Below are 27,775 nucleotides of genomic sequence, written 5' to 3'. Positions count from 1 at the left end.
GGACAAAAATAGAGGGATTGAGAATGCTATGTAGTGGTTCATAGTCATCTCCCAGAGTTCTTTCACTGGGTGTAGCTGGTTCAGTTCATTACTGCTCTATTGGAACTGATTTGGTTCATCTCATTGCTGAAGATGGCTATGTACATCAGAATCGATCATCCTATAGTATTGTTGTTGAAGTATATAATGATCTCCTGGTCCTGCTCATTTCGCTCAGCATCAGTTCATGTAAGTAAGACCCTTATTTTTAATTCCCATGGAGGACTGAGTCCATCTTAAAACAAAAGAAACCCATTTTCTCTTGTCTGCTCCCAGAATCTTTTTTTTCCTTTTGACTTTTGGTTGAAGGTAGTGAGGTTTTTTGGTATTAATAAACAGTTTATACATAAGCTCTGAGTAGATCTTCTGTTTTCTGACTGTATCTTGAGCTCTAAGATACCAATCTTCCCTCCTTTCATGCCTCAGCTTCACTAGAAAAAAAATTGCCAAAATTATTTACGAAGAATCAACATGTACCTACTATTGACAAAGTCTATTCCTTCTAACTGCTTTCACATCTCTAGATGTAATATATCCACATCACTAGATACTTTATTTATAATCCTGCCTGTGTGTTCACTAAATAGTAACACATGTAACTTCTGATGTGTCTAATCCTGAGCTTGTTTGGGCTGAGACTAATGCTCTCTGAAAAATAACTGTTGCCCATATCCTGGTTAGCAATAAGTAGTCATTCAATTTCTTATCTTAAGCAAACTATAGGATTAGCTCACATAAAAGTATTCAATTCATAATATGAGCATCAGGTATGGAATAGTTTTTATTTTTTCTATCACCACTGCATACATACAAACACACACACACACACACACACACACACACACACACACACAAAGGATGCCAAAGCATACTTGAGCAAATATAGGAAACATGAAATGCTTAAATAGCCCATCATTTTCATTATATTCCCCTAGAAGATAAAGAAACTTGTTCGATAGATATTTCATATTCACTTTAGACTGTACAGCTCATATCATTTTATTGTAGGCAATTTACTAGTAAGGTCAAGATCCCCTTGTCAGAAAGGATCATGGCTTTCTTTTATCCTAGAATCATAGATTTAGAGCTTTTCTCAAAAGCTATTTAATCCAATCCTCTCAATGTATTTAAAAAGAAACTTGGTCCCAGAAAAATGATTGGAATCAGAGGGTGATTCTGGCAATAGTCTTCTTTGAAAAGTACATGGTTATGAAAACAAACTCCTTCTGTTCAGCTGATGTCTGAGTCTTAAACTCAGTAATTCTTAATTTATAAGGCAATTTCGAAGGCCAGAAACATCAATTTCTCAGGATAACATATCACTGATTTGTGATCATAAAAGGAATTAGAAAGGCTGAAAAAAGTAAACAGAATTTGGAGATCTATGGACTCTATATTGAATCTTAATAGAAACAGATATTTCCCTTTGACATGGACTTGTGCTGACATTAGCAGCTCAGCAAAAAGAAATTCTTTCTCCCTTCTCCTACCCACTTCTTTCTACCCTTAATGAAAGTTCAAGGGAGGGAAACTATAAAAAGAAATAGTCCAAAAGAGACAGAGTTCTTTTATATCTTACTCTCATAAACCACAGAAAGAGAGATTCCTCAGACAAAAGTTCACCATACTTTACTTTTTAAAAAATAGCATTATTTTCTTTTTTCAATTACATATAAAGATAGTTTTCAATATTCATTTTTTAAAGATCTTTAGTTATACATTTTTCTCCCTCTTTTCCTCTCTTCCCTCTTTTCTTCCCAAGATGGCAAGCAACTTGATATCCTCTTCCTTGACTTTCAGTTGACAGTCTTCAGGAGGCAGACCTCAGTTACTAGAGTCCCTTTGGGAATTTCCCATGTCAATTCACCCAGATGCTACAGGAGGAGCATGCAGTTCTATGGGAGATGCCTTCCATCTGGCAAAAGTCCTTGTAATCTCCTCCTGCAGATTGAAGGGATTTATTAAATCAAGCAGGGGTACTCCTGGGAAGTGGGGTGATTCTTGGAACAAGCAAGTACCATCAAACAAAATGAATCTACAAAGAGGCTGTGTCCAAAAAAGTACATCTTTTTGTCACTTGTATTCATCACCTCTCAGGAGACAACTAATAAATTTCATCATCTGGGATCCTTTGGAGACCATTAAAACAGTGTTTAAATATATAGAAGAGAACAAAAGAAATTTCAGAAGGAAGCACTAATAGTACCATTTTGAAAGTAATATGTAAAATTTATTTTATACTTTTTAAAGTAAGCTTTATGAAATGAAGACTCGTGGTTTCATAGAGCATACTTTTTTGTGTTCTGCTATGAATATAGAAACTCTTTTTTGGTGATTAATTTCAAAATAAAAAAAATAAAAATTTTACAGTCAGAGAAAGAAAATGTGACAGTAATATAGTTTTATGATACATAAAAATGAGTACAATATAATCATAGAATACAAGCTTTATGAATTAAGCTTTGGATAATAAAAGTTTTGAATACCTGATAAAAATGTACTATGACTCCCCTCAACTTCTCCAACTGGATGCTTGGAAAAACTGAATACTAAGGTTGGTTCTTCCAGCTTTAAAATTCTGATTACTTTTGAACAGCAAGAATATTTATTCATCCTATTGTTAAGATATCACTGAATAGAGCAAATGGATTTGTAGAAAGAGACAAATTGAAAGAATAATGGATAGAAGATACCATTTATTCTATTATAGGAATTTAGAAGTTTAGAGAATCCAAACAAAAGCAACAGGCAGGGAAGGGAGTCAAGTATGATTGTGCCATTGTTCCCCAGGAGAGCTATTTGTTCCTTTGCCATTTCCTTCCATTCCTATTCAAAAAGCAGTGATTAAAGATCTGGTATGGCATTTCCTAAAGAGTGTTAACTTTAGAAGTTAAAACTTCAATCTATTTTATTCCTCAAATATTTGATTTGAAATTTTTGTATTATGGGAAATTAACATTGAAGAAAAGTAATAAGCCTGGCAAAATCTATTATCTGGGCCACAATTTAAGATGATTATGGAAGCAATTATCCACTAGCCATCTGTGAATAAGAGTTAAATATGAGTAGGTCCAATGAGGCTTGCATAGATCTCTTCTAAAGCACCAATTTTTTTTAGTATTATAGATTTTTTTTTTACAAAACATATGCATGGGTAATTTTTCAGCATTGACCCTTGCAAAACCTTCCTATTTTTCCCCTCCATCCCTCCACCCCCTCTCCTAGATGGCAGGTAGTCCAATACATGTTAAATGTGTTAAAATATATATTAAATCCAACATATGTATACATATTTATATAGTTGTCTTGCTTCACAAGAAAAATCAGATCTAGAAAGAAAGAAAGAAAAAACCTGAGAAGAAAAACAAAAATGCAAGCAACAATAACAGAAAGAGTGGAAATACTATGTTTTAAAGCACTAATTCTTAACAAAATCTTGTCCCTGGGCCAAATGGCAGTCCATAACTATATCTGAGCTAGTCAGTACTTTGTAATAGAAAGAATCAGTCAATACAATTTTTTCATTTGATTTCTTTGTACATTTTTTAAAAGGCCAAGAAGTGAAAATGTGGCTAAATATTCCAAGGATAAATATACTTTTATTTTGCAGTTCCCTTGGAATTTTAAGTATTGGAAATTTTCCCTTTTGATAGTAAAAACTATGCAGAGGAAGAAAGGCATCTAGGTGACACAGTGCCAAGCCTGGAGTCAGAAATATTCATCTTTTTTAGTTTAAATCTGTCCTCAGATACTAGCTGTGTGACACTGGGAAAGTCACTAAAAATAATTTGCCTCAGCTTCCTTATGTATAAAATGAGCTGGAGAAGGAAATGTCAAATTATTCCAATATCCTTGCTGAGAAAACTCCTAATTAGAGTTGCAAAGAGGGCAACATAACTAAACCACAAAAACAAAATGCAGAAGAAAACTTTAAGTAATTTCACTTATTAACTTATGTCATCTTTTCAAAATCTCCCATAAAAGTGCCACCTAAAAAAAATCTGTGAAACCCATGAAAGTTTATGCTTCTTGAGTTGGTCGAAGATGCTTATTAGCCAAATGGGTATTTGATAAAGCTCTGATTAACTTTATGTTTAATCCAGGGCTAAAATCTGGGTCTCAGACTTTCCTTACTGGTAGAGAAAATGATTACTTATAGTTCCTTTTGGCTCACAAGGTAGAGCTATAGAGATCTGGGGAAAAAGAGAATTCTTCTTCCAGTTTCAAGAGAGAATACATATGATCCTTGAGGAGAAAAAAAAAAAAAAAAAAAAAACTATGGGAAGAAGCAGACATTTAGAAAAGTTGACACCTCAAGCATATCTCTAATTTCAGCCTACCTAACTAGAGACTTTGGAAAAATTTCCTGTGGGTGAGACTGCATACTCTATGCTCTTTTTGTCTCTTTCTCTCTTTGTCTATCTGTTTGTCTGTCTGTTTCTTTGTTAAACTGAAGATAGCTCACCCTTCTACTCCCTCAGTGAGAGAGCATTCTCTCTATTTTGTCTGTTATATTTTCATCTGTATAACTTCTCTGATTTCTGTTTACTATTTATCTGCTTGAGTGAAAGAATTTAATCACTATTCATTGTATGTGATCATCTTGTGTAATGAGCATTTGGTGGGAGTCAAGGCTTTAGATGTAGCTTGGGATATACACATGGAAAATTCAGCAACATGTAAAGCTGTGTTTCTTTCCACAATTCAAATTGTTAGTGGACCAATGAATACTATTACTCTTTGACCTGAAGGAGGTTATTGATTATACCAAAAGACCTAATTCTATGGAAATATTCATGACAGCATTATTTGTAATAATAAAAAATCAGAAATAAACCATAAACCCCATATACCATAATTGTATATTCTTGTTCATAAAGAATGAGAAATATAAAAAATCCAACAGTAACAAAAATCTGATTAAAAATATTCTATAGCATTGGTACTGAAAAAAGTATATACAGAAGTGTAAGATTGCCTTGAAAACAAAAACAAAAATAGAATTGTAAAAGGAATCATAAGAGGATGTAGCATCTATGCCACCTGCTGGGAGCAGCAAAAAAAAAAAAAAAAAGAGAGGAGCAACTAACAATGAGGAATTAAAAAGGAATTTAGAGACTACATAATCCAATCATATCTATCATTCCTCTGCTTGAGAATCATTAGGGATCTATTACTTACATGGTAAAATATAAACTCTTCAGTCTAGTATTTTAGAGATTTCACAATATGATTCTAACCTATAAAAGTGATTTTCCTAAGCTAAAAGTTTGACCATGCCATTTCCTCCCTTTCCTATTCAATAAACTTCCTTGTGGACCTAAATATAAATATATGTTTATATATAAAATATATATATATATGCTTGTTTTTACATGTGAAAATAAATATGTGTAGATTTAATAAAAATTATTTTTTGTATTTTAAAGTTTTTCATATTCTGTCCCCTTCCTACTTTTCCAAGTCTTCTTATATTTTACTCCTCTCCACACATTGTACAGTACAAATATAACTGGCTTACCTGCCACTTCTGACACCATTCTTTTATTTTGTTTTGATTGTTTCCTGTACTTCAAACTTTCTACCTCCTCATCTCTACTTTTTTGAAATAATAGTTTTGTTGTGCCACAGTTCCTTTTATTGTCCTGCCTCGATTTCCCTGAATTGTTCTGCCTCAATTTCTAATTGTTCTGCTCAATCCTGCAAAACCACCCCTACATGTTAATCATCAGAATATTTCATAAGGATATAAGATCTTATATTTTAGAATGTCAGCATGCCTCTCCTCATCCCAATCTATCAGAATAACAGATAATGTTTTATCAGATACCTCTCCCCATCTCCAGTGCCTCACCCCATTATGTCATCCCCCATCTCCTGTGCCTCCCCCGCACCCTGTCAGAGTTTCATCCCCTCTCTTAGCACTCTGACTCCACTCCTGCCTCAATCTACCCCCTGTGTCTGAGCCACGTGTATATATGTCATTGAGAACTCACATTGTTTGCTGGTTCTTGGAGATAATAATCTCATTCAACCCTGGGACCAAACCATGGATCCATTTAATCCCAATAAATCTCTCTCTTTCAAATAAATTATTAAATACTCTCTAATCTCTATCTTGCCTCAATTTCTCAGGCATTACAGTTTTCTTCAAAGCTCAGTTCATGTGCTTCTTTCCACATGATGCCTTTCTTGATTCTCTTGCTGCCAATACCTCAAATCTAATTTGTTTTATTTTGTATACATTCTTGTAATACATTTTCTGTAAGTACTCTTTCAACTCTGTATTTATACTAACAGCTTGGGTCCCCAGATGTAGGTCCCCTACATCTCCTCTCAGAATTCAGGGTTGGCCCATAGAATTTGGGGAGTTTTTTCATGCTATTCTTTATGAGCCTCCACTGATGTGCTTCCTCCCTGATTACTAGTTTATACTAACTAGCTAGACTTAGTTTTAGAAAGGGACATTTACTAAGGAAGTATAGTAAGAACAATGGGAAGGAAACATTTTCTCCCAAGGTCTGTGACACATTCTCCCTCCAGGACTTAATAAGAGTTCAGAGGAAAACAGATCCAAACTTAGAGCACATATGACAAAGAGGGACCCAGGTTTCTGGAAACCCTTTTCTTTCTTTTGTGGGAATACTCATAAGGTCCCTCTTGGGCACATTGTAGCTTTTGTTATGGAGTTCCTACAGGACCTAGAATCTGACTTTCCTTATTATATCTAATCTCTTCTTGACCTTCAAAGCAGACATCTCCAACTACTGCTGTTCTGAGGAAACTTCTAGGATGCCAATGGTGACATAGGAAGTCCAAAATCCTCCTGATTCTTCAAAGTTTGCAAGGTCCTCTTCCAGCAAAAGGGATGGACATAAACCATGGCTGAATCTGAAGTACTCTCCTTTACTCTATCCCAAAGCAATTCCTTCTCAGGGGCTTAACTGATAACCTCTCCTAAGCTTCCAGATTCTCAAAACTCAATTCAAAGTCTAAGACATATTATTAACTTAGTTAAGATATCAGAATACAGCATTTTATCACTTACTTTCAGTAGGATGGAGTAATTGACTTATTCAATGACTACATTACATTTTACATGTACTTTATATAGTTGTTAACTTAGAATATAAGCTTTTAGGGCAGAGAGTATTTTACTTTTGTTTTTGTACCTTCGGTTCTCAGCACAGTGCTGGGGGGCACACAGTAAGTACTTAACAAATGTTTGTTGATTGATACTTTTATAGATTTATTTCACATTATTGTCCCTCATGTACTACACATTCCAAACTAATCCATATTCTATTTCTGAACCTCAGAATTATTATATTCCCCAACTTCAAGCTTTTGTATATTCTCCCATGCCTAGAGTGGTATTCTTACTCACTTCAGTCTCTTGTAATCCCTAGCTGCCTTTAAGACTCAATTTGAAGAGGCAGGTGTAACGACAGAGAAACTGAGGTAGGATAGAGATTAGAGAACAATTTAATAACTTATTAAATGGAGAGATTTACTGGGACCAAATGGATCTATGGTTTGGTCTCAGGACTAAATGAAACTATCATCTCCAAGCATCCAGCAGTGAATGTCAGATACAAGATTCTTTTATAAGGTTACAAGAACAATGACACAATGAGGGAGATACCTGACCTAATGGGGGGAGGAACCTAGCAGGAGGATGACATAATGGAGATACTGGAGAGCTCCTGATATTCTAAAATGGATAAAGACCTTTATCCCATCAAACATTAAGAGGAAATGATTATAGCCTAAAGTCTAAGATATAAGACCTTTATCCTACCATTAAGAGGGAATGGTTATAACCTGAGGCAGAGTAACTGAATAGGACAATTAGGGAAACTGGGTCAGGACATTAAAAGGGAACTGTGGCATAACAGAGGGAAACTTTCCTTTACTGAAGCTGTGTTCCCTTTTAGATTATCACTCTGAAGCTGTGTTCCCTTTAAGATTATCACTAAATTGTGTCGTGTCCCTTTTCTGATCTCAGAGATCAGGATCTCCAAGGTTCCAAGGAGTTTCTCAGGATGAGAGAAGCAAACACTATTCAAGGGCAAATCAACTCCCATTGATTTTTTTTTTTTTGAAATTCTTATTCAATTGAGAAATCCTGGTCTGATCAGCTAGGGCTGTCCCAGCTCCCAGCAAGATGCCCATATAACAGCTTCCTTAGGCTCAACTCCTTGCAGAAGGGATAAGCAATTTGCTAGGACCCTTCTGCTCCCTAAGAAAGCATTCTCAGTGCCAAATTCCATTTTCCTAATAAGTCTCTGCCACTATAGAAGTCAGTCTCTTAACAAACTGATTTCTATTCAGCAATAAACTTTCATTGTGCAATTAATAATTCAGAAATAAGTGAATTCTTTCACTTTAATACTTGCAGCCCATTAAAGGGGGATTTTAACAACTCTCTTATTGCCACTAACCTCATCATCACCAGGAATTGAGGGGATTCAAACCTCATCAAATTCATGTGCCACCTCCTATTAGAAACCTTTCCTGAAGAAATTCCAGTTGTTAATGCTCACTTTTACCTCAGATTATCTGTGTCCTTTGTGATTCAAAGTACTACAGATTCTGCATTCATGCAATTTGGGTACAACCTCAGGGATTGATTTCTTATATGCTAACACAAATATTGCTCTGGAAAACCTCAAAATAGGCCCTTTTGGGTTTCCACAAACATGAGCAGTAGGATTCTCCCTCCTCTCCCAATCATACAAATATGTAAGATAGCAAATGCATATCAGATAAAGGACCTCCCTCCTTCATACACGTACTTAAGAAATTAAATCCATATCAGATGAAGGACCTTTATTTAACAGAACAGGGGAAGTGCAAAGAACTCATAAGAGCCCATGATACAGAAAATAATAAAATGTTAATAGTTGGAAGGGAAGGAGGATGAAAGGAATAAACATTAATATAGTATCTACTATGTTCTGGGCACTGTACTAAACACTTTACAAATATTAATTCTCACAACAACTCAGTGAGGTATGTGTTATTTTTATCCCCATTTTGCAGTTAAAAAAACAGAAGCAAATCGATATTAAGTGGCATGCTCAGAGTCACACAGCTAATACATAGATGAGGCCAGATCTGAATTCAAGTCTTCTTGACCCCAAACCTAGTATTCTAGCTATTGTGCAATCTATCTGCTTCTTCATGACTTCCATCTGATTCTGTATCCTCCAGACATCCAGAAACAAAATTCTGAAGGACTTAAATCCATTGAGCTTTGGAATTCTGATCGTAGGACCAAGCCTTCTCAATTAATGAATATATGAATGCAAATTCAAGAGGTCCAGTATATATAGCTGGCCTCAGCATGCTTCAAATCCCATCTGCCCCACCATTTTCTTGACACCTGGTCCACTACTGTTTGTGTAGCAAGCCCTTCATTCCCAATATGCTCTTGTTGTTCCATCTTTTGGTCTGAGTAGTGTTATCAAATGATACCATTTCTTCTAGAAAGGCTATTTCAATCAATTCTCCACTTGTCATTTTTGTGACTTCTTAGAGCAAAGCACCCTTCCTTCCCTGGTCTCAACTCCCCTATAAGTGTTATACCCCTTTATTAGAATGTAAACTTCTTTAGGGCATTAACTGTTTTGCTTTTAATTTGTATATCCAATGATTAATGCAAAGTAAGCACTAATGGATGTTTTTCATTCATTCAAATGCCCCTTGAAAAGGAATTAAATTTGGCTTGCCAATGAGGCAACACCCTGGTATTTCTCTCCTCTCAGGGCTTTACAATTACTCTCAGAATTGTAGTGCCATCCTGTAGTTTTTGGACTCCCTCAGAAAGAGCTGCTAGATATGTAATTTCATTTCCATCAAACCTGTATCAAATCCAATTTTTTTTTTTTTGCCTCTTTTTGTATCTCTAGGACTTAGCACAGTGCCTGGCAACAGAAGACTCTTAATAAATACTTATTGACTGACTTACTAAATTACTTACATTAACATTGGGACAATCTCTTCTTTCCTCTTGATGAGAGTAAAATTCTGCTTGATCTGAGTCATTCCTGTAAAATTATGTAAAATCACCAACAAAATGTCTCCTTTGATCTACAAACCCAAAAGGTTTTGCATCTTCTGGAGCAAGATAAGCTTTTTGGAGGAAGCCACCACCCGGGGAAAGATTTCACATCCACTTAAGACTTCCCTTAGACTCATGCATAAAATGAATCTTCAGAAAATGTCTCTTTGCAGATCACTTCTCTTTTTAAAATTATATGCCCACCAAAAAAGTCCCTCTTGGTGTTTTCTTTAAGAATAAAGCTTTTTACCATAGCCTTTGGGTTTAGTGAAATTCCTTCACCCTTCTTGGACAGCTGACCTTTACCCATTCCTGTCTCACCTCTTCTTTCTGTACTCTCAGCCCTCATCACTCTCACTTATGTTATGACTTGTCCTTTTGGTGCTCTTTTAGTCCCCTTAATGCAAAGTCATGTGGATAATCTTTCTCCAAAAGGCACATCACTTTGTAGAGAATCTCCAAATTCTCAAATCCCACAGCTTAAACTACCTAAGTAACCTACACTGTTAGTTAAAAGGCTAGTTTCCAGTAGCATACTACTTAGAAAATTTGTATTTCCCCCCCTCTATGAGAGACATTGTGATCTGGGAACATTTTCCATGAATTTTCCTCAGGGATAATGTGGGCAAGCACATATCTGCTTTAGCCATGTACTTCTGCAGAACAAGAACATTCTATTACAGCCCATATGCTCCTGCAATTTATTGGGCTGGGAAAGTCCACTCGTCATTGTCCAATGTTTGATACAACCTCAAAAGGAATGCAGAAAGCAGCTATGAACTCCACTCAAGCCATAGGCATAATGTGGTTTGTCCTGTGTTTTGCAGAAACGCAGCTGTATTGATTCCTGAAGAGGGAAGGTGTAAACACATCTGTTTACAGGACATCTCAAAGAGATGGCCCCACTTAGAATGAATGAATAAGTATTCCATCAGTAAGTGTTTTACTATATGCCAAGCATCATTCTAAGTGCTGGGGTTACAAAGAGAAAATCAAGACAGTCTTTATCCCTAAATAGTTAATATTCTGCCAGGGAGTGATAATATGAGAAGTAAAATTGTAAGGTTTTGTTTTCACAGTTGAAAAGTTTCTGGAAAAAAAAGATTCTAGGAAGAGTAGAATAGGCTGATAATTTCAAGCTCTCCCAATTTCCCTTACAAATACAATAAATTTGTGCCTCAGAGCAAACATAGACTAATGAAAAATCAAGAAGACTTCCAGATACAACCCTAGAAGATCTGAAGAAAGACCCTGCGCCAGTATTAATCTATCTGAAGTGCAAACACTTCCAGGCTAGCTCCAGGCCAAGTGGGGATCCCTCTGACTAGGTGGATGTGGGCGAAGCCTTAGCAGCAACCACAAACACTTGCATCTCCTGGACTTTTTGTCAAGTGGAGGTTTGAGTTGGGGAAGATTGAGTGAATCTCTGCTGACTGGGAACACCAGGCCCAACTGAGATACTGCCTTGGGTGAGAGAGAACCAGCATCCTCTGAAGGCAGAAGCAGCAGGGCAGGGATGCTGATGGCTGTGGATACTTGCAGGAGGATGGAGCTCTTGGTTTGGGATTTCCAGTCAGAGGGGGCAAGCTGAAGGGAAGCTTGAAGCATTAACTCCTCCACCTCATGATTATGTTGAGGTGTGAGAAATGAGGGTGAGAAATACCTAACAGCAACAGAGTCCTCAGGCCAGTTTTGAATTCCCAGTCCGGATTTATAGGTGAGGTTTTTGGCCAAAAAAAAAAAAAAGCTTATTACACTGAGAAACAACTTCCTCAGTGGACCAGATCTTTAAAGCAATTAGCAAGAGTTTGGGATACAGCCTTTGATTATATTAGGTTTCTATGGTTTGCAGCAAGGGAGCAATTAGGGGCTAATTTTCAATTCAATATGGTGTGGTGATTATACCCCAGGCCAAGCTGATTATCAAATCAATTGGGAATGGGAGATTCTCTTGGGAACCAGATAGCTTTCCCAAGGGAGATTCCCCAGGCCAGGTGGCTCATCCTCCACAAAGAACAGGGACATCCAGAGTCATTATATCAATTAGAGGTGGTTACACTAATAACTCTTATTAAAAAAAAAATGAACTGCCAAAGAAAGAACCCCACCATTGAAACATATTATAGGAATAGGGAAGAGCTGGGTTCATCTTCAGAGGAGGACACTAAAATAAAAAGAGCTTTTTCTACCCTAAATAGTAAAATGAAATGGCTCCCCACTTAGAGAGAATCTATAGAAGAGCTCAAAAATGAATTTAAAAATCAAATGAGAGACACTGAGGAAAAATTAAAGAAAAATAAAAACCACCCAAGAAAAACATTATGAAAAAAGAGTTAACTCTAAAAGGATGTATAGAATCTCAAAGATTAAAATAATTATTTGAAAATTAGAATTGGGCAAGGGGAAGCCAGTGAAACTATGAGAGACCAAGAAATAACAAAATTGATTATTTCCTATTTGGGGAAATAGAATAAAATGTGAAACATCTTATAAGGAAAATGACAGATCTGGAGAACAAACTCTTATGCCAGTTTCCTTTTAATGTTCTGATTCAGTTTCCCCGAATTGTTCTTCCTCAGTTTGCCTAAATTATTCTGCCTCAGTTCCTTCAATTGTTCTGCCTCAGTCCCCCTGGTTGCAACTTCCCTTCCTAACTATTAGGACTGATATAAATTAGGGCTGAGAGGCCTGACCACTAGCATTCCATAGAGCCATAAACTGCAGATGGTTAGTCTCAGATGTGGGGAGGTAGTACCTCCTATCTCAGTCTGAGTGGCTCTTAGCCCTCCCAATTTATCAGGATTTATGACTTTTCCTTACCTGCCAGAACCAAATTATGGTCCATTCCTGGAAGTTCCACTCACCAGAGTTCTAATCTCACCCTGCTTTGTTCCCCTATAAGAATCCCTGGAATCCATCACTTGCTGCTGGATGCTTTGAGACATGAGTTCATTTCAGCTGCTAGGGGTAACATGGATCCTGTTTTGCCCCCAGCACAATCTCTCCCTCTCTCTAATCTCTATATTGCCTCAGTTTCTCCAGCATTACAAAATCAAGAGAAAATATAAGAATAATTAGACTGCCAAAAAGTTGTGACCAAAAAGAGAACCTTAACACAATAATGTAGGAAGTAATCCAAGAAAATTGTCCTGGAATGATAGAACATGAGGGGAAAGTAGAAATAGAAAAAATCCACTAATTTCCACCTTAAAGAGATTTTTTATGGAAAACACACAGGAATATAATTGCCCAATTTCAAAACTCCCAGATCAAAGAGAAAATTTTGCAAGAAATAAGGAAAAAAAAAAAACAGTTCATATACACTGGAGCTACAATTAGAATTGTACAAGACTTATCAGCAACTACAATTAAAGACTGCAGGTCCTGGAATTATATCTATTGACATTCAAAAGAATTAATCCTGTGGCTAAAAATAGCATATCCAGCAAAATTATCTATAATTTTAAATGAGAAAAAATGGATCATAATCCTTTGAGGTGTCAAAAACACAATACACAGAAGCCCAAACCAGTAGTTATATTTTATAATCTCACCCTGCCTTGTCATCCCTTCCCCAGAATTTCCACTGGAGGAGATCCTGCCAAAATCTAATATTGCATGGCAATTCCATTATATATACTCCTTGATATATTTCCATATTCCTCCTTTCCCTTGCCACATCATCATATGTTCTGTTAATGAAGTTCTAATTTTATGTAGGGTGTGTGGCTTTTATATACTTGAGGCTTATTAAAAATGTTCAATTAAAAATTTTGCTTGCCCCAGGCAAAAGCCCAAGTCATTTGCACTCAACCAGTACCTGCTCTTACATCTGTTGATTTAAGACATTTTTAATTCTTGGGGCAGCTAAGTAGTGCAAAAGTCAGGAGGACCTGAGTTCAAATTTGGCTCAGACACTTAACACTTCCTAGCTCTGTGACCCTGGGCAAGTCACTTAACCCCAATTGCTTAAAAAAAAATGCATTCCTTAATTCTCTTCAGCTAGAAAGTACTTCCCCTAAAGTTTACATCCCATTCTTTTTAACCATGGCAATCAAAAGGGAGTCTGTGAAACTATGAAATTTTTTTCTTTAATTAATTATTTACTATTTTTATGCTTAAGAATCTGTATAAAATATATGAAATATTCAATCATGAAGCAAGAAACTAATCCACACTTTTTGCTATTTGAAGCATTGTTACTTGACAACTCAGTTGATTAAAAAAAAAAGACAATTAATAGAATACTTTTATCCTATATACTGGCTCCTTATTAAAATTTTTGCAATTTAACCAAATTACCAATTCTCTCTAGCATATGGAAATAAGCCAAAACAAATATGATCAACAGGGCTTATATACTTGTAAGAACAAACATAAATGACTTACTACTTGTATTTCAACATAATACTTTCATTTTTTTATGCAACATAACATTTTATTTTCTTCCTTCCTTGCCTTCCTTTCTTCTTGCCTTCCTTCCTCCCTCCCTCCCTATCTTTCTTTCTTTCTTTCTGATTTCCTTCCTTCCTTTCTTTTAAAAATGAGAACAGCTTGTTGGCATAGTAGACAGGAGATTGGACCTAGTTTCAGAAAGACATAAATTTAAATCTGACCTCAGACACTGCCTAGACAAGTCACCTAACATCTCTTTGCCTCTATTTTCTCATTTGTAAAATAGGAATAATAATAGTATCTGCCTCTCAAAGTTGTTGTGATGATCAAATAAAATAATAATTGTAAAGCATAAAATCTGATATATAGTAAGTGTTATAAATTTGTTTTTATTGTTATGTTACAAATTTTAATTTTACTTTTTAAAAATTAACAAGCATTTTATTTTTTTACCTTCCTAATTCCACTCCTTGGGTAAGAAGAGAGGCAGGGAACCCTTGTAATAAATATGCATAGTTATATCAAATAAATTTGTGAATTCACAGTGTCCAAAAATGAATATCCCATTTTGATCCTCCATCACCTATTTGTCAGGAGATGAGTAATATAGTTATCATCTGACTTCCACTTGGTCATTGCATGAATTAGAGTTCTTTTTCTTTACAGTATTGTTATTATATAACTTGGACTTCCCTCTGCAACAGTATGTACAAATCTTCCCAGGTTTCTCTGAAACCATCTCTTTCATAATTTTTTTGTGGCATAATCACATTCCATTAAGTCCATAGTAAATTATTTTGATGATTAATATAATTTGAGAGTTGGTATTGCTAGCTCCTTTCCCACTTTTTGTCACCATAACTTTCTTTCCTCTTGATGAATTTTGCTCTCATTTTTTTCTATCTCTGAAGTAATACTTTGGTCATTTAACAGACTTCCCCCACTGTGACAAGATTTCAACTACTTATTTGACATGATATGTATTGTAGAGAAGTATATTTTCAAGCATTCAGAAAGTACATAAATATCCAAAATATGATGCAATGTGATAAGGAGGTTGTTGTTGGTCCTTATTCTCAAAGAGGAGTGATGAGCAGAAGTGAATCAGGACTGAGAATATCTGGATCCTGGAAGAATTACTGATTGACCTCTGAAGGTTGTTTCTCTCTGAAACTTCATTTACAGCTGTTAAAATGATCACTTCCAAATCTACCATTCTGATTCTGAAGCTTTCTTTAAATATCCAACCAATTTGCAAGGTTGGCATGAAATTATTAACTTTATTCCCTTTGGTTTTTTTAAATAATAAAAGAGCAACTAATTTCTTTATACCAAAAGAAATGAGTCATGTTGAAGTAGGATGTGAGATCCTTCAAAATACTAGCAATATGTTTCATTTTTGTCTTTGTATTTTCATTACCTAACACAGTACCTTTTATGTAAAAAGGCACTTACATGCTTGTTGAAATATTGAAAGCTTGCTAAGTCAAGGTGAAAGTTAGTCCCTTGACTAATAACACTAGCACAACACTGCCAATTTAGCATTTCTCAACAAATCAAAATGCAAGAATTTTTCCAGGCTTTATAATCTTATTCAGATATAATCTTCTGTGAGAACCCTTGATATTTCTAATATTAATTTATGTAGCTTTTACAAAAGAATGCCTTCTCTTATGCACTGATCAATTTGATCTTATTGAGTCCAAATTTGAGGGAAACTTCAAACTTTGACACAAACCAATAAGTCCTTTTATTTCCCCTTTTAGGCAAGATTTTAGGTAAATCAAAGTAGTTTCCCATCTGGGAAAGGATTCCTTGTATATAAGATCAAATTCAAATTTGGTTTGCCAAACAATTCTTGAATGAATAAGCTTTTTACAAATTAAGATTAGAAAGGCATTTTCTTCCCATTTCATTTTCATATTTGCCTTAAAAGATAAGGAAGAAAGAGGAATATGGGTGAATGTGGAAAGGAGAAATTTGCACGGGGATATTTTACAGCTGATTTGACCAGTGTATAAGAGAAAGCATTTTTTTTTTTTTTTTGGTAAAACCTATGTAAAGAAATATTAGAACTATTACATTAACATCTATAATCTTTGAGTCTGCTTCTGTTCAAAACCATGGCTGACAAATCTTTACTTGATGTTTAGCACATCTAAAAGTGTATACATTAGTTCAAAGTAAAGCCATTTATATGAACAGTATAATAGTGATTATATTGATGAAATATTTAATAACTCTCTCAAAGCAGGGAAATATATGGGAAAACATGCTTTTAAGTTTTATTTGCACATTTAATATTTTCCCCTGTTGCTTTTTAAAGTTTATACAATCAATAAATCAAACTCTAATTTATATAACATTTGCAGGTTTTCAAGGTGTAAATTCTCTATTTAACAACCTCTACAGGGAAAGGGACCTATATGTGCAGTTCTGTTTATAGCAGCTCTGTTAATGGTGGCAAAGAATTGGAAATTGAGGAGATATACATCAACTTAAGAATGGCTGAATAAGTTGTATATAATCGTGATGAAATATTATTGTGCTATAAGAAATAATGAGCAAGAAACTCTCAGAAAAACCTGGATTTACATAATATGAAGCAAAGCAAAATGAGCAGAACCAGGAAAACATCAGACAAAGTAACAGCAATTTTATAATATGATCTCCTACGAATAACTCAGCAATATAGTTGATTTAATACAGATTCTAGAAGAGACAGCAATAATTTTAAGATCCCCTGACCTTAGGGGGCTTCTGTTCTAACAATATGTCAGTGATTCTAAAGTCCTCTGGCTTTGGAATCTATGACCCTGAGGTCCTCCACCCCTAATCTAAGAATACTATCATTCTAACAATCTGCCTGTCAATAAACATTACTGTCTTTGGTCAATGACAATCAAATTCCAGAGACCATTACTTGGTTCTACCTCTGGGCCACAAAATTAGCATATCTATAGTATGAAGAACTAGATAAATGTGACTCCTTGCTTTTGTTCCTTTGCTAAATTCTCTTGGAATTTAGACAGCTTCAACTGGTATTACAATTACAATAAACTTTGCCCCTTGACTTGGATACAGGTTCAAACTTGTAAATCCTTTTGAGATACCCTGAGACAGTGGTCTGTGATCCCTAACCTTTTGGGGTCCCTTCCCAACCTCAACACAATGATCCAATACAATATTGAAAGACTTATGTTAAAAGGTATCAATTTCCAAAGAAAGAACTGTAGCACCTAAATGTAGATCAAAGATACTTTTTTCTTTCTTTCTTTTTCTTTTTTTTTTCCTGCAAAAGGACTTACATGGAAATGTGTTTTGCGTGACTACATATGCATAACCTATGTAAATTTGTTTGACTTCTTAATGGGAGGTAGTGGAGGGAGAGAATTTAGAACTCAAAATTTGAGAAGAATGTTACAACTATTTTTACATATAATTGGGACAAAAATGATATTAAATAAGAGGAAAAAAAAGAAGTTCACATCTCCTTGGGGTTCCTGACACATTTGGGTGGTTTCAGCTACAGGAAAAGGGAAGTGCCTAATTTGCATAAGAGTGAAACTTCAGAATGTATGGCAAGACTCTGAGGTCCTTTGAGTCCACTAGCAGTTCAGAGAGCAACATCTGATGAGCTGGAAGGTTAGTGGTAGGGGAGATGGTGATATGATTGTAATACTGTATCTCTGCCTTTAGATAGTGTTTTCCTAATTTACATTTCATGGCCAGGATGCTGACTTTCAAAGAATTATTTTACCTTAGTTAAAATTTTAATGGCCTGCTATAACAGTAATAAGGTGAAATACCCAACATTAGTATATCAGTGACATCCTGGAGCTAATGAATAACAACAATGAAATTTCTAAACAGTACTTGATTTTCTCTTATCTTCTCTATCTCCCAACTTTTCACTATTCCATGTTGGAACTTAGTCTGCAGCTAACAAAGTCATCATAAAATTTTTGATTTGGAAATTGTCTAGCCCTACAGATTCTTTTGAGATACCTTGCAGAACCCCAACATTTTGGGAGTTCAAAGCCCCTGTACCCTAACATTGATAATGGCCAAGGTATCCTCTATCTTACTAGAAGAATTACATTTGTTGATCCCCTGCTCATGCAAAGAGTGTGAGTACATATCTAACATATATAGGACTGCTTGCCATCTAGGGGAGGGGGTGGAGGGAGGGAGGGAGGGGAAAAATCGGAACAGAAATGAGTGCAAGGGATAATGTTGTAAAAAAAATTACCCTGGCATGGATTCTGTCAATATAAAGTGTAATGGGCTGAGGCTTGAGTTGATGCACTGAGGTCCCAAGCACATGAGGCTAAATAGTAATTGGACCATACTCTATTAATAGATAAGCTTGGAGAAAGAATGGCCCCCACCCACTCTTTGTGCAAGTCCTGATGTATTGTATAGGAAATGACGATTTTGGTGGGTGGAGGCAGGGGAGTGGAAAAGGAAGGGGAGGAGAGACTTTTGGGATGGCCATTGCCACGGTTGCCTCCACGTTTGGCTCCACTGTTGGCTCGGCTCGCGTCGCTCTCTCTTAGCTGGCTTCCTGTCGCAACTGCCTATATTTGCTATCGCAATCTTTCTTGCCTATATTTGCTATAGCAATCTTTATTCACCTCTTCACTTCAATAAATATTGAAGATTTTTCCCTTAACCTGAATTCCTGACTCCGGCTGACTTTAAATACGCAGTCATTACAATAAAGTTATTATTAAATAAAATAAAATATTAATTAAAAAAAAAAAGAGTGTGAGTAATCATGACCACCCAGCAAGTTGAGGTGGAGGGAAGTGGCAGAGGTGGGCAAGGTGGTTAGGGTAAGGTGGCCCACCACCTTTGAGAAGCAGAAGGTTCAAACATCAGAGTACAGCAGGATCTCAACATTCTCTTCTACAATCATTGGGACGGAGAATAGGAAAGATAGCATCAATCCAAAAGGAGAAGACCAGGGAGCCTTGTCAGGAGTGTTGAGGGGAAAGAGCTTCCTACAGGGCTTGCTTCTTTTGGGCTAACCAGATGAAACCTGATTTGGGTGAGGATAACACAAGAGCTAACAGCTTTTACACTGAAAGACAGCAAGACTTAGAATATTATTTTTCAAAGAGCAAACAAGAATAACTTGCAGCAAAGCTGAGATTAATACTGAATTTTTTTTAAAGTTACTTAATGAATTGAAAGACTTTCATGTATTTGTAATAAAAAGACCATAACTTAATGGAAAACTGACATCAAAGATCTGGAAGAAACATAAGGCGAAAAACCAAAGACCAATTATGAGTTTACTTTTTATTTGGGAAAATGTATACTCTTAGGAATGTTTCTTGGGTTGTTTCAAAGATCTTACTTAGATAGAAGGTTTGGGGTTAACTTGAGTATGCTGAGATGATTCTAAAAAATAAAATTGACTAGGGAAAGACAAAATGGAGCAATTATCTCATATAAATGAGGCATGAATGAAAGAACTGTTGTAATGGAAAGAGGTATAAAGGGATAATAATGCTATGACTTTATTTTCATCAGAACTGGATTAAAGAGAGAATAATATATACGTCTAGAAGAGAATAAAAGTCTTCTTAATTTAAAAAGAAATAAAAGGGCAAGGTGACAGGATAAGGAAAGGATTTTTAGAAGGGTGTGTAGATCAAGAAGTAGGGGAGTGGAAAGAGGGGACTCTTAAAGGAGTGGGTAAATTAAAGAATAGAAGTATAAAGAAAGAGGTCAAGGGAGGAATTTTTAAAAGGGTGAAGATTAGGGAATTAAGGCTTAGAAGTAAATCAGATGTCTAAGAAAGGATAGGGTAAAAGAGAGGGTGAGAATAAAGAGAAAAAATAGAGGGAAATACACAACTAGTTGTTATTATTTGTCATTCTTGTAGATGACCATGACATAAAAGCGAATTGGATTTGAGGGAAGGAGGGCTATCCAAGGTCACCAGCCAGTCCCACTTTCTGCTCGGGAACCATCTGAGTTCAGTGGTCAGATATAAATCAGGACAACTGGAGATGGGTCTGGATGGAGTGGGAAACCTTGGCCTTTTAAGGTAAGATATTTAGTTTGACTAAGACAATCACCTTCAATGAATAAGATTAGGTAATAAAGGAATGAAGCAAGTGATGACTTTTTTTAGCTAATAACTTACTTTTCATGTGAATGGGATGAACTCACCTATAAGATGGAAATGGATAGCAGAAAGGATGCTTACAAGAAATAAATTTTAAAATGAGAGCTACATAAAGCATTAAAATAAAGGGCTGCAATAGAATTTATTTATGTTTCAACTGATATAAAAAAGCATAGAAGCAATCATGATCACAGGCAAAGTTAAATCTAAAATAGATTTAATTAAAAGAGATAAACAGGAAAACTACATCATGATAAAAGATAACATAGACAAGGAAGCAATATCAATACTAAATCTAAAAGCACAAAATACTATAGCATCTAAACTTTTTCTATTTTTTGAGATAATTTTTTTATTAAAGCTTTTTATTTTCAAAACACATACATGGATAATTTTTCAACACTGACCTTTGTAAAACCTTTCCAAATTTCCCCCCTTCCCCCACTCCCTCCCTCAGATGGCAAGTAATCCAATATATGTTAAACATGTTAAAAATACATGTTAAATCTAATATACAGCATCTAATTTTTTCTACTGCTATTTTTTATTATAGCTTTTTATTTACAAGATATATGCATGTGTAATTTTTCAGCATGACAGTTGCAAAATCTTTTGTTCCAATTTTTCCCCTCCTTCCTCCCATCTCCTCCCCAAGATGGCAGGTAGACCAATACATATTAAATATGTTAAAGTATATGTTAAATACAATATATGTATACATATTTATACAATTATCTTGCTGCACAAGAAAAATTGGCTTTAGAAATAAAGTAAAAATAATCTGAGAAGAAAAACAAAAATGCAAGCGGACAATAACAGAAGCAGTGGACAATGTTGTGGTTCATACTCTTTCCTCATAGTTCTTTCTCTGGGTGTAGCTGGTTCTCTTCATTACTGAACAGTTGGAACTGATTTGGTTCATCTCATTTTGGAAGAGAGCCACCTCCATCAGAATTGATCATCATATAGTATTGTTGTTGAAGTATATAATGATCTCCTGGTTCTTCTCATTTCACTTAGCATCAATAAGTCTCTCCAAGCCTCTCAGAAAACATCCTGCTGGTCATTTTTACAGAACAATAATATTCCATAACATTCATATACCACAATTTACCCAGCTATACTCCAATTGATGGGCATCTATTCAACTTCCAGTTTCTAGCCACTACAAAAAGGGCTGCCACAAATATTTTTGCACATAACGGGTGCCTTTCCCTTCTTTGAGCTCTCTTTGGGATATAAGCCCAGTAGTAACATTTCTGGATCAAAGGTCACTAGCTGGGATCTAGGGAGAAGGCGGAGAACAGAAAGGAGGAGAGAGGCGAAAGGGCGGGGCCAATTTGGGCTCTGTTCCGGGAGGGACCTGGACGGGAGCAGCTGATCCCTTCTGCGCCCTCATATTCCCGCCAGCCATCCAAGAGTCACTTTAGGCCGACCCCTGACTCTTGGATTTCAAGGCGCTGGTATTACTCATAACCTCGGAGCCAAAGACAAAGAGGACATGTTGGCTGAGCCTGGAGCTGGGAAGGAGGGGTGGGGGAGGGAGAGAAGGAAAGAGGGGCGGGGGAAGAAGGGAGAAGGGGAGGGGAGGGGTGACGGGATGGATGGCCGTGGGCAGACCCATATGACTATATGGAAAGGGCGACGAGGGAGTTTTTGAGTTTAGGGTGCGGAACTTATAAAGTCAAGCTGTCACTCTGGGACTCAGTGTCTCAGCCTGACTTGTCCACTCAGGCACAGCGGCAATATGCTGGGTTCTCCTCGGTTTGTCACTGGGGAAGTACTGTTCTTCAGTCTGCAATTCCGAATAGATGCTTGTCATTTAGGAACCATATGTCGTTTCCCTCCCCAGACCCTGTTTCTTCATTTATAAAAGGGGGACAACAATCCTGCTTAGTTTACAGGGAAGTTTTATATCAAGATCTAAAGAATAAAACGTGATTTAAGTTGTGGGATATAGTCCAATCAAAAAGTACTAGGTTACAGACTAAAGAACGTACTTCCCTTGCCGAGCACGAATCCCAAAACGACGCTACTCAAATGTTTGATTCATCACCGGAAGTAGTGTCATCTCTAGGCGTCTAACGTGAGCGCGGGACGGAAGACGCCCGAGAAGACCGCCCCCGTATATAAGAATCCTTCCCACAATTCTCTCTTCCTCTTCGCCATCTTCCTGCTGCTTGCAGCCATGAAGTAAGTAAAGATGCTAGCTTTCCAATCCATGTCCATCCTCGCCTGGGAGGCCTCTGCGTTCGCCGGCATGGCACTTTCTCGCTTGGGACGCCCTCGGTGACTGATTTCCCTGGTTCTCTTTTCAGGGTCGAGCTGTGCAGTTTCAGCGGGTACAAGATCTACCCAGGGCATGGGAGGCGCTATGCCCGCACGGACGGGAAGGTGAGACTCTCTCGCGCTGCACTCGGGTCCGGGACGTCAAGATGCCGCCGAGCAGGCCCGGGGCAGCCTACGAGCTCCCGCCGCGGCCCTGGAGGGAGGCTATTACTTTTTGTTTTGTGCCTCTAATGACTGTAGTCGTGCTTTCTTTTTATTTTTTCACTAATACTTTCACTCCATCCCAATTTGGAAATAAAGCAAATTTTTGTAAATGAGAGTTCTCATTACACATTTCTACGTTGTCATCCCCTCCCCCCCAAAAGTCATCATTTTGAATCCATCAAACATTATGGGGCTAGGTAGTATAGTTGTTTATTCGGAAGTCATATTGATCGAAAATCTCTTTGCAAAAGGTTTCCCCCTCGCCCCCCCCTTTTACAGTGTTATTCTCATGTTCTGATTTTGCTGACTTCACTCTGCATTACTTCATATAGGTTTCCCTGAACCCCATTCTATTTATTATGTAGTCCACTATATAATCCATTACTTTCATATAGTGTAATTTAATTCTGGTAGTTTATGATAATGACTTCAGGCTTCCTACTAGTTGTCATTTGCATAAAGGGATAACAATTCTTTGCATTGTATAATAGCTGATGCTTGGAAATTTCTTGTGATCTTTCCAGATCATCTTAAAAATTTTTTCACTATAGGTTTTCCAGTTTTTGAATGCAAAATGCGAGTCTGCGTTTCTTTCAAAGAGGAATCCTCGGCAGATCAATTGGACTGTCCTGTATAGAAGAAAGCACAAGAAGGGCCAGTCGGTTAGTAAAATATGTTTGATGTTTTGATGGGCCTTTTTTCATCCTTAACCTATGATGGGGAATTTTAGCCACCAGATCAGATGAGTGTATCTCTTTCTTGAGCTTCTGAAAACTTAACAAGAGAATTGCATGTTCATAAGAATGGCATGCTTTTAGGGGTATCACTTTGGCATTAAACTTAACTACAAATGGTGTGTATCATAAGTACAATTTGCTTCTAGTATTATCTTCATAGACTACAATCCAGCCTTTCAAGGCAACTAGGATAACCAAGTTCGAATTTAAGGATTATCTAAAACACATTGGAAGTATAAGCTGGAGTTATGTGGAAATAGAACAGATCAATAAATTGTTGGAATTTTTTTTATTAGTAAACTTAAAAGATAACCTTAATTTGTGTCATTTTGTTTTCATTTGTGATGGAATAATCATTTTAATAATTTGCGGGAATTTTTTAGGTGATAACTGAATCTTTCTTTTTGTGATGTTTTTTGAAATGATTACATTTGATGTTGATATAATTGGAGGTTAATTATGTGTTGATTTAATCCTGGAATACTCCAAAGGATGTATTGAGAATCACAGCAAGAGAACAATCTTACAGTAGGTGGTTAAATCCCATCTTTTGAGATACAAAATTGAAAGAGTATGTACTTTGAAAGAAATAAGATACAAGGCTGGGATAGAATTAAAGAATCAAGTCTTTTAAAAGTTGTTCCATTGGAAAAAAATAAACTAATAGTGTGATAACAGTTTACATTTACATACAACTTTCTGTATAGCTATGTAAATCAACTAGTCTAATGTCCTTGATTTACTGATGAACAGCTGAAGCAGAGGTGATATGACTTGTCCAAGATCACAGTTGGCAGCCTAGGGAAAAAAGCTAGACCTGATGATCCAGGCCTTCTGATGCTATTGTTTAATCTATTTCTCTCTGATACATATCGGCCAACCCAAGAAGCATCTAGATGGCACAGTGTATAGAAGCTGAATCCAGAGTTCAGAAAACATGGATTTTAGCACCAGATCCTTCATAGCTGTATGATGCTGCAGGTCACAAATGAACCTATTTCATTAACTGTAAAATCACTCTTACTTCACACAGAATTGTAAAAATCAAATGATATGTTTGTGATTAGCACAGTGCTGGGCACATAGTAAGCACTTAAGTCCTCTTCCCTTTATTTTCTAATCTTAAATCTTAAAAGAGACAGACACTATACAAGATCCTGGTGACAGATTAAAATATCTGCCTTTTTGGGAAAACATGTACAAGTAAAAATATATACAAGGTTTTGAGGCAGGAGAATGCCTAGCACTTGAAGTGAACCTGCTGAATGATCTTGTTTAGGAGGTGGACAAAAGTGAGGTTTGAAGCAAATTAGGACTTTTGATATGCCGAGGTCAGGAAGGGATGTGTGTGCTAAACATAGAGGGTCATCAAGTATAAAGAATAGGGAGTAGACCAGTTTGGCTGAATTTTATGGTATTTTGGTGGAGTGTGAAATATTTAGTGAGCAGAAGAGCAGCCACATTGGGCAGTGTAGTCCACTGAAAACTTTAACAAGAGAATTTGCATGTTCGTAAGAATGGCATGCTTTTAGGGGTATCACTTTGGCATTAAAGTGTAAGGTGGATACCAATTAAAGACCAATTAAACATTGGTAGGGCTTAAACTAGAGCTGCTGGCTTGATGGAGACAGATGGTGGAATACATTGGTGAGATGATCTGGAAGTAGAATTGGCAAGTCTTTGTAGTTGCTTTATTTAGATGTAGTAAGTAAGGGGGTGAAGAGGTATCTAAGACTTTAAGTTTACTCCTTTCTAAATAGAGTGTGTAGGAGCATTGTCAAGTGTCTGGTATGTATTTCATTTTGGTTTTTTGGTGTTAGGTTTTAGAGGATCCATATTTCCTGTTGCTTGTTCATGAGAAAGGCAGATACTAAAGACAGCTGAAACTGAACACTTGGATTTTCTCTAACTTTGAAAAAGCAGTAAAAATGGTCAGTAGGTAAATGAAGGGGCTTTTGCCTCTGAATATTAGAAGTGGAATTCTTTTACTGAATATATGGGTTATTTTGGCTCCCTGCCCTTGGAATAATAAAACAAGCACGTTTCCCACTAATTTGTTTCAAGTATAGTAGAAAGAACACTGAATTTGGTCAGAAATTGGGATTATTGCTGTCTTGACTATATTAACTACATGGCCACAGGCAAGCTGTTCTACCTCTCTAACTTTTTCTGTAAAATAAAACGTTGGGTTACATTGTTTCTAAGGTAGTGCTCTAATTCTTCCTGTGGATAACTTTTCTTCAAACTACCCAGTGAATGAAATGCTATTTTTTTCTTCAGGAAGAGATTCAAAAGAAAAGAACTCGCAGGGCTGTTAAATTCCAGAGAGCCATCACTGGAGCTTCTCTTGCTGATATAATGGCCAAGAGGAACCAGAAACCTGAAGTTCGAAAGGCCCAACGAGAACAAGCCATCAGGTGAGGAATCATTTATTAGTGTACAGTGTTAACAGTCAACTCATTCTCATTACTTTTTCTGTTTATATGTATGTAGTGCCAAACTATATTTAAAGGCCATTAAGACTGTTGTGTGGTTTGTGAACATTTGGTTTCTTTAATCAGATACAAGTCAGAAACATTTTTCTGTTAGCATAAACTGATTATGGAATAGTGAATAAATTTTAAAAAAAGTGTTTTGCTGCCTTGCTAGTCTGAAGACTTGTGGTAATTGAATTGAAGGTGAAACTGGTAGTGCTTTAAGCTATGAATATTCTATTGGAGGTTTAGTGACTGTCATTTGAATATGTGTTCACCACTTCTAACTCCTACCCTGCTTTCTTCTGGGAAGTGGGTGAGTAGTTATGAATAGGAATTGTTTTCTGTATTGTTGCTAACACCTTATTCCATTTTTCCAATGGCAGTCAATTTTATATTTTTGCTTAAGATAATTTTTACTTTCCAGGGCTGCCAAGGAAGCAAAAAAGGCCAAGCAAGCAACTAAGAAGACAGCTGCATCTGCCGCTAAGGTAGTTGTTATTCTCTGATTCCTGAAATATATTTACTTTGAATACTAAATCACTGCAATATGGGGAAAAGTAGTTCATAGGCAGAAGCTAGATGACTAGTGTAGTTGGGACTATTGTAGATGTAGTAGATGGAGATTGTTTCAGTAACTAGAATTGTTCTCTTGGTTTGATGTCATATGAACATTAGAAATAATTAAATGAGATCATATCCAACTAGGTCAGTCATAAATAAGCAGTTTCTTTTTCTTCCCAGTTCAAGTTATAGAGAAGATAAGCTTTGAATTAAGATCCAGTCTCAGACACTTGGTAGCTCTGTGACCTTTAGCAAGTCATTTAACCTGTTTGTTTCCTCCTCAATAAAATTTAGGTGATAAAAGTACCTACTTCTCTAGATGGTTGTAACAATCAAATGAGATAATTAAGTGTTTTAGCAGCAGACCCAGCAATACATAAAAAGCACTATATACATGTAAGTTGTTGTTAATATTACCAGCCAAGTTACAGGTCCACTAACCTGTCTTTATCAATGTACACTGGAGCTAGCCTAGATCTCCCTAAGAAACGCTGTAAAGAATTCTAAGTCAGGTATATACTAATACTACAGTCAGAACTGGATCTATGAAGCAGGTGGACAGGGGTTTGAAGAGAAGGAAAGTGTGGAGGGAAAGGTGAAGTAGTTGGGAGGCAGTATTGCTCAGTTATATTTATGTGCCTGCTTTGAGATGATAAATTATTAATGTATAGGAAAACTGGAATCGTGTTACATTAATTCATGTCTTTTCATAGGCTCCCACAAAGGCAGCACCTAAACAAAAAATTGTGAAGCCTGTGAAAGTTTCTGCTCCCCGAGTTGGTGGAAAACGTTGATTGTCTACTAATTTTGATTAAGTAAAATAAAATTGAAAGTTACTTTGACTTGAAGTGCTTTGTTTTATCTC

The 27,775-nt window shown here is 36.4% G+C and overlaps 1 protein-coding gene across 1 annotated transcript; it reads left to right on the top strand.

The window, feature by feature from the left end:
- The first annotated feature begins 22,733 nt into the window (after positions 1 to 22,733).
- RPL24 (ribosomal protein L24) lies at positions 22,734 to 27,758 on the top strand. Its single transcript, XM_051985210.1, has 6 exons — positions 22,734 to 22,835; positions 22,961 to 23,036; positions 23,687 to 23,797; positions 26,153 to 26,289; positions 26,774 to 26,837; positions 27,624 to 27,758. The coding sequence occupies exons 1-6, from the start codon at positions 22,831 to 22,833 to the stop codon at positions 27,702 to 27,704; spliced, it is 474 nt and encodes a 157-aa protein (XP_051841170.1). The 5' UTR covers positions 22,734 to 22,830; the 3' UTR covers positions 27,705 to 27,758.
- The last annotated feature ends 17 nt before the right edge of the window (positions 27,759 to 27,775 follow it).

The sequence above is a fragment of the Antechinus flavipes genome, chromosome 3 (genome assembly GCF_016432865.1).
Source record: "Antechinus flavipes isolate AdamAnt ecotype Samford, QLD, Australia chromosome 3, AdamAnt_v2, whole genome shotgun sequence".
In the NCBI taxonomy this organism is placed as follows: Eukaryota; Metazoa; Chordata; class Mammalia; order Dasyuromorphia; family Dasyuridae; genus Antechinus; species Antechinus flavipes.
Note: the sequence above shows the minus strand (reverse complement) of the source record. Positions and strands in the feature narration are given on the sequence as shown.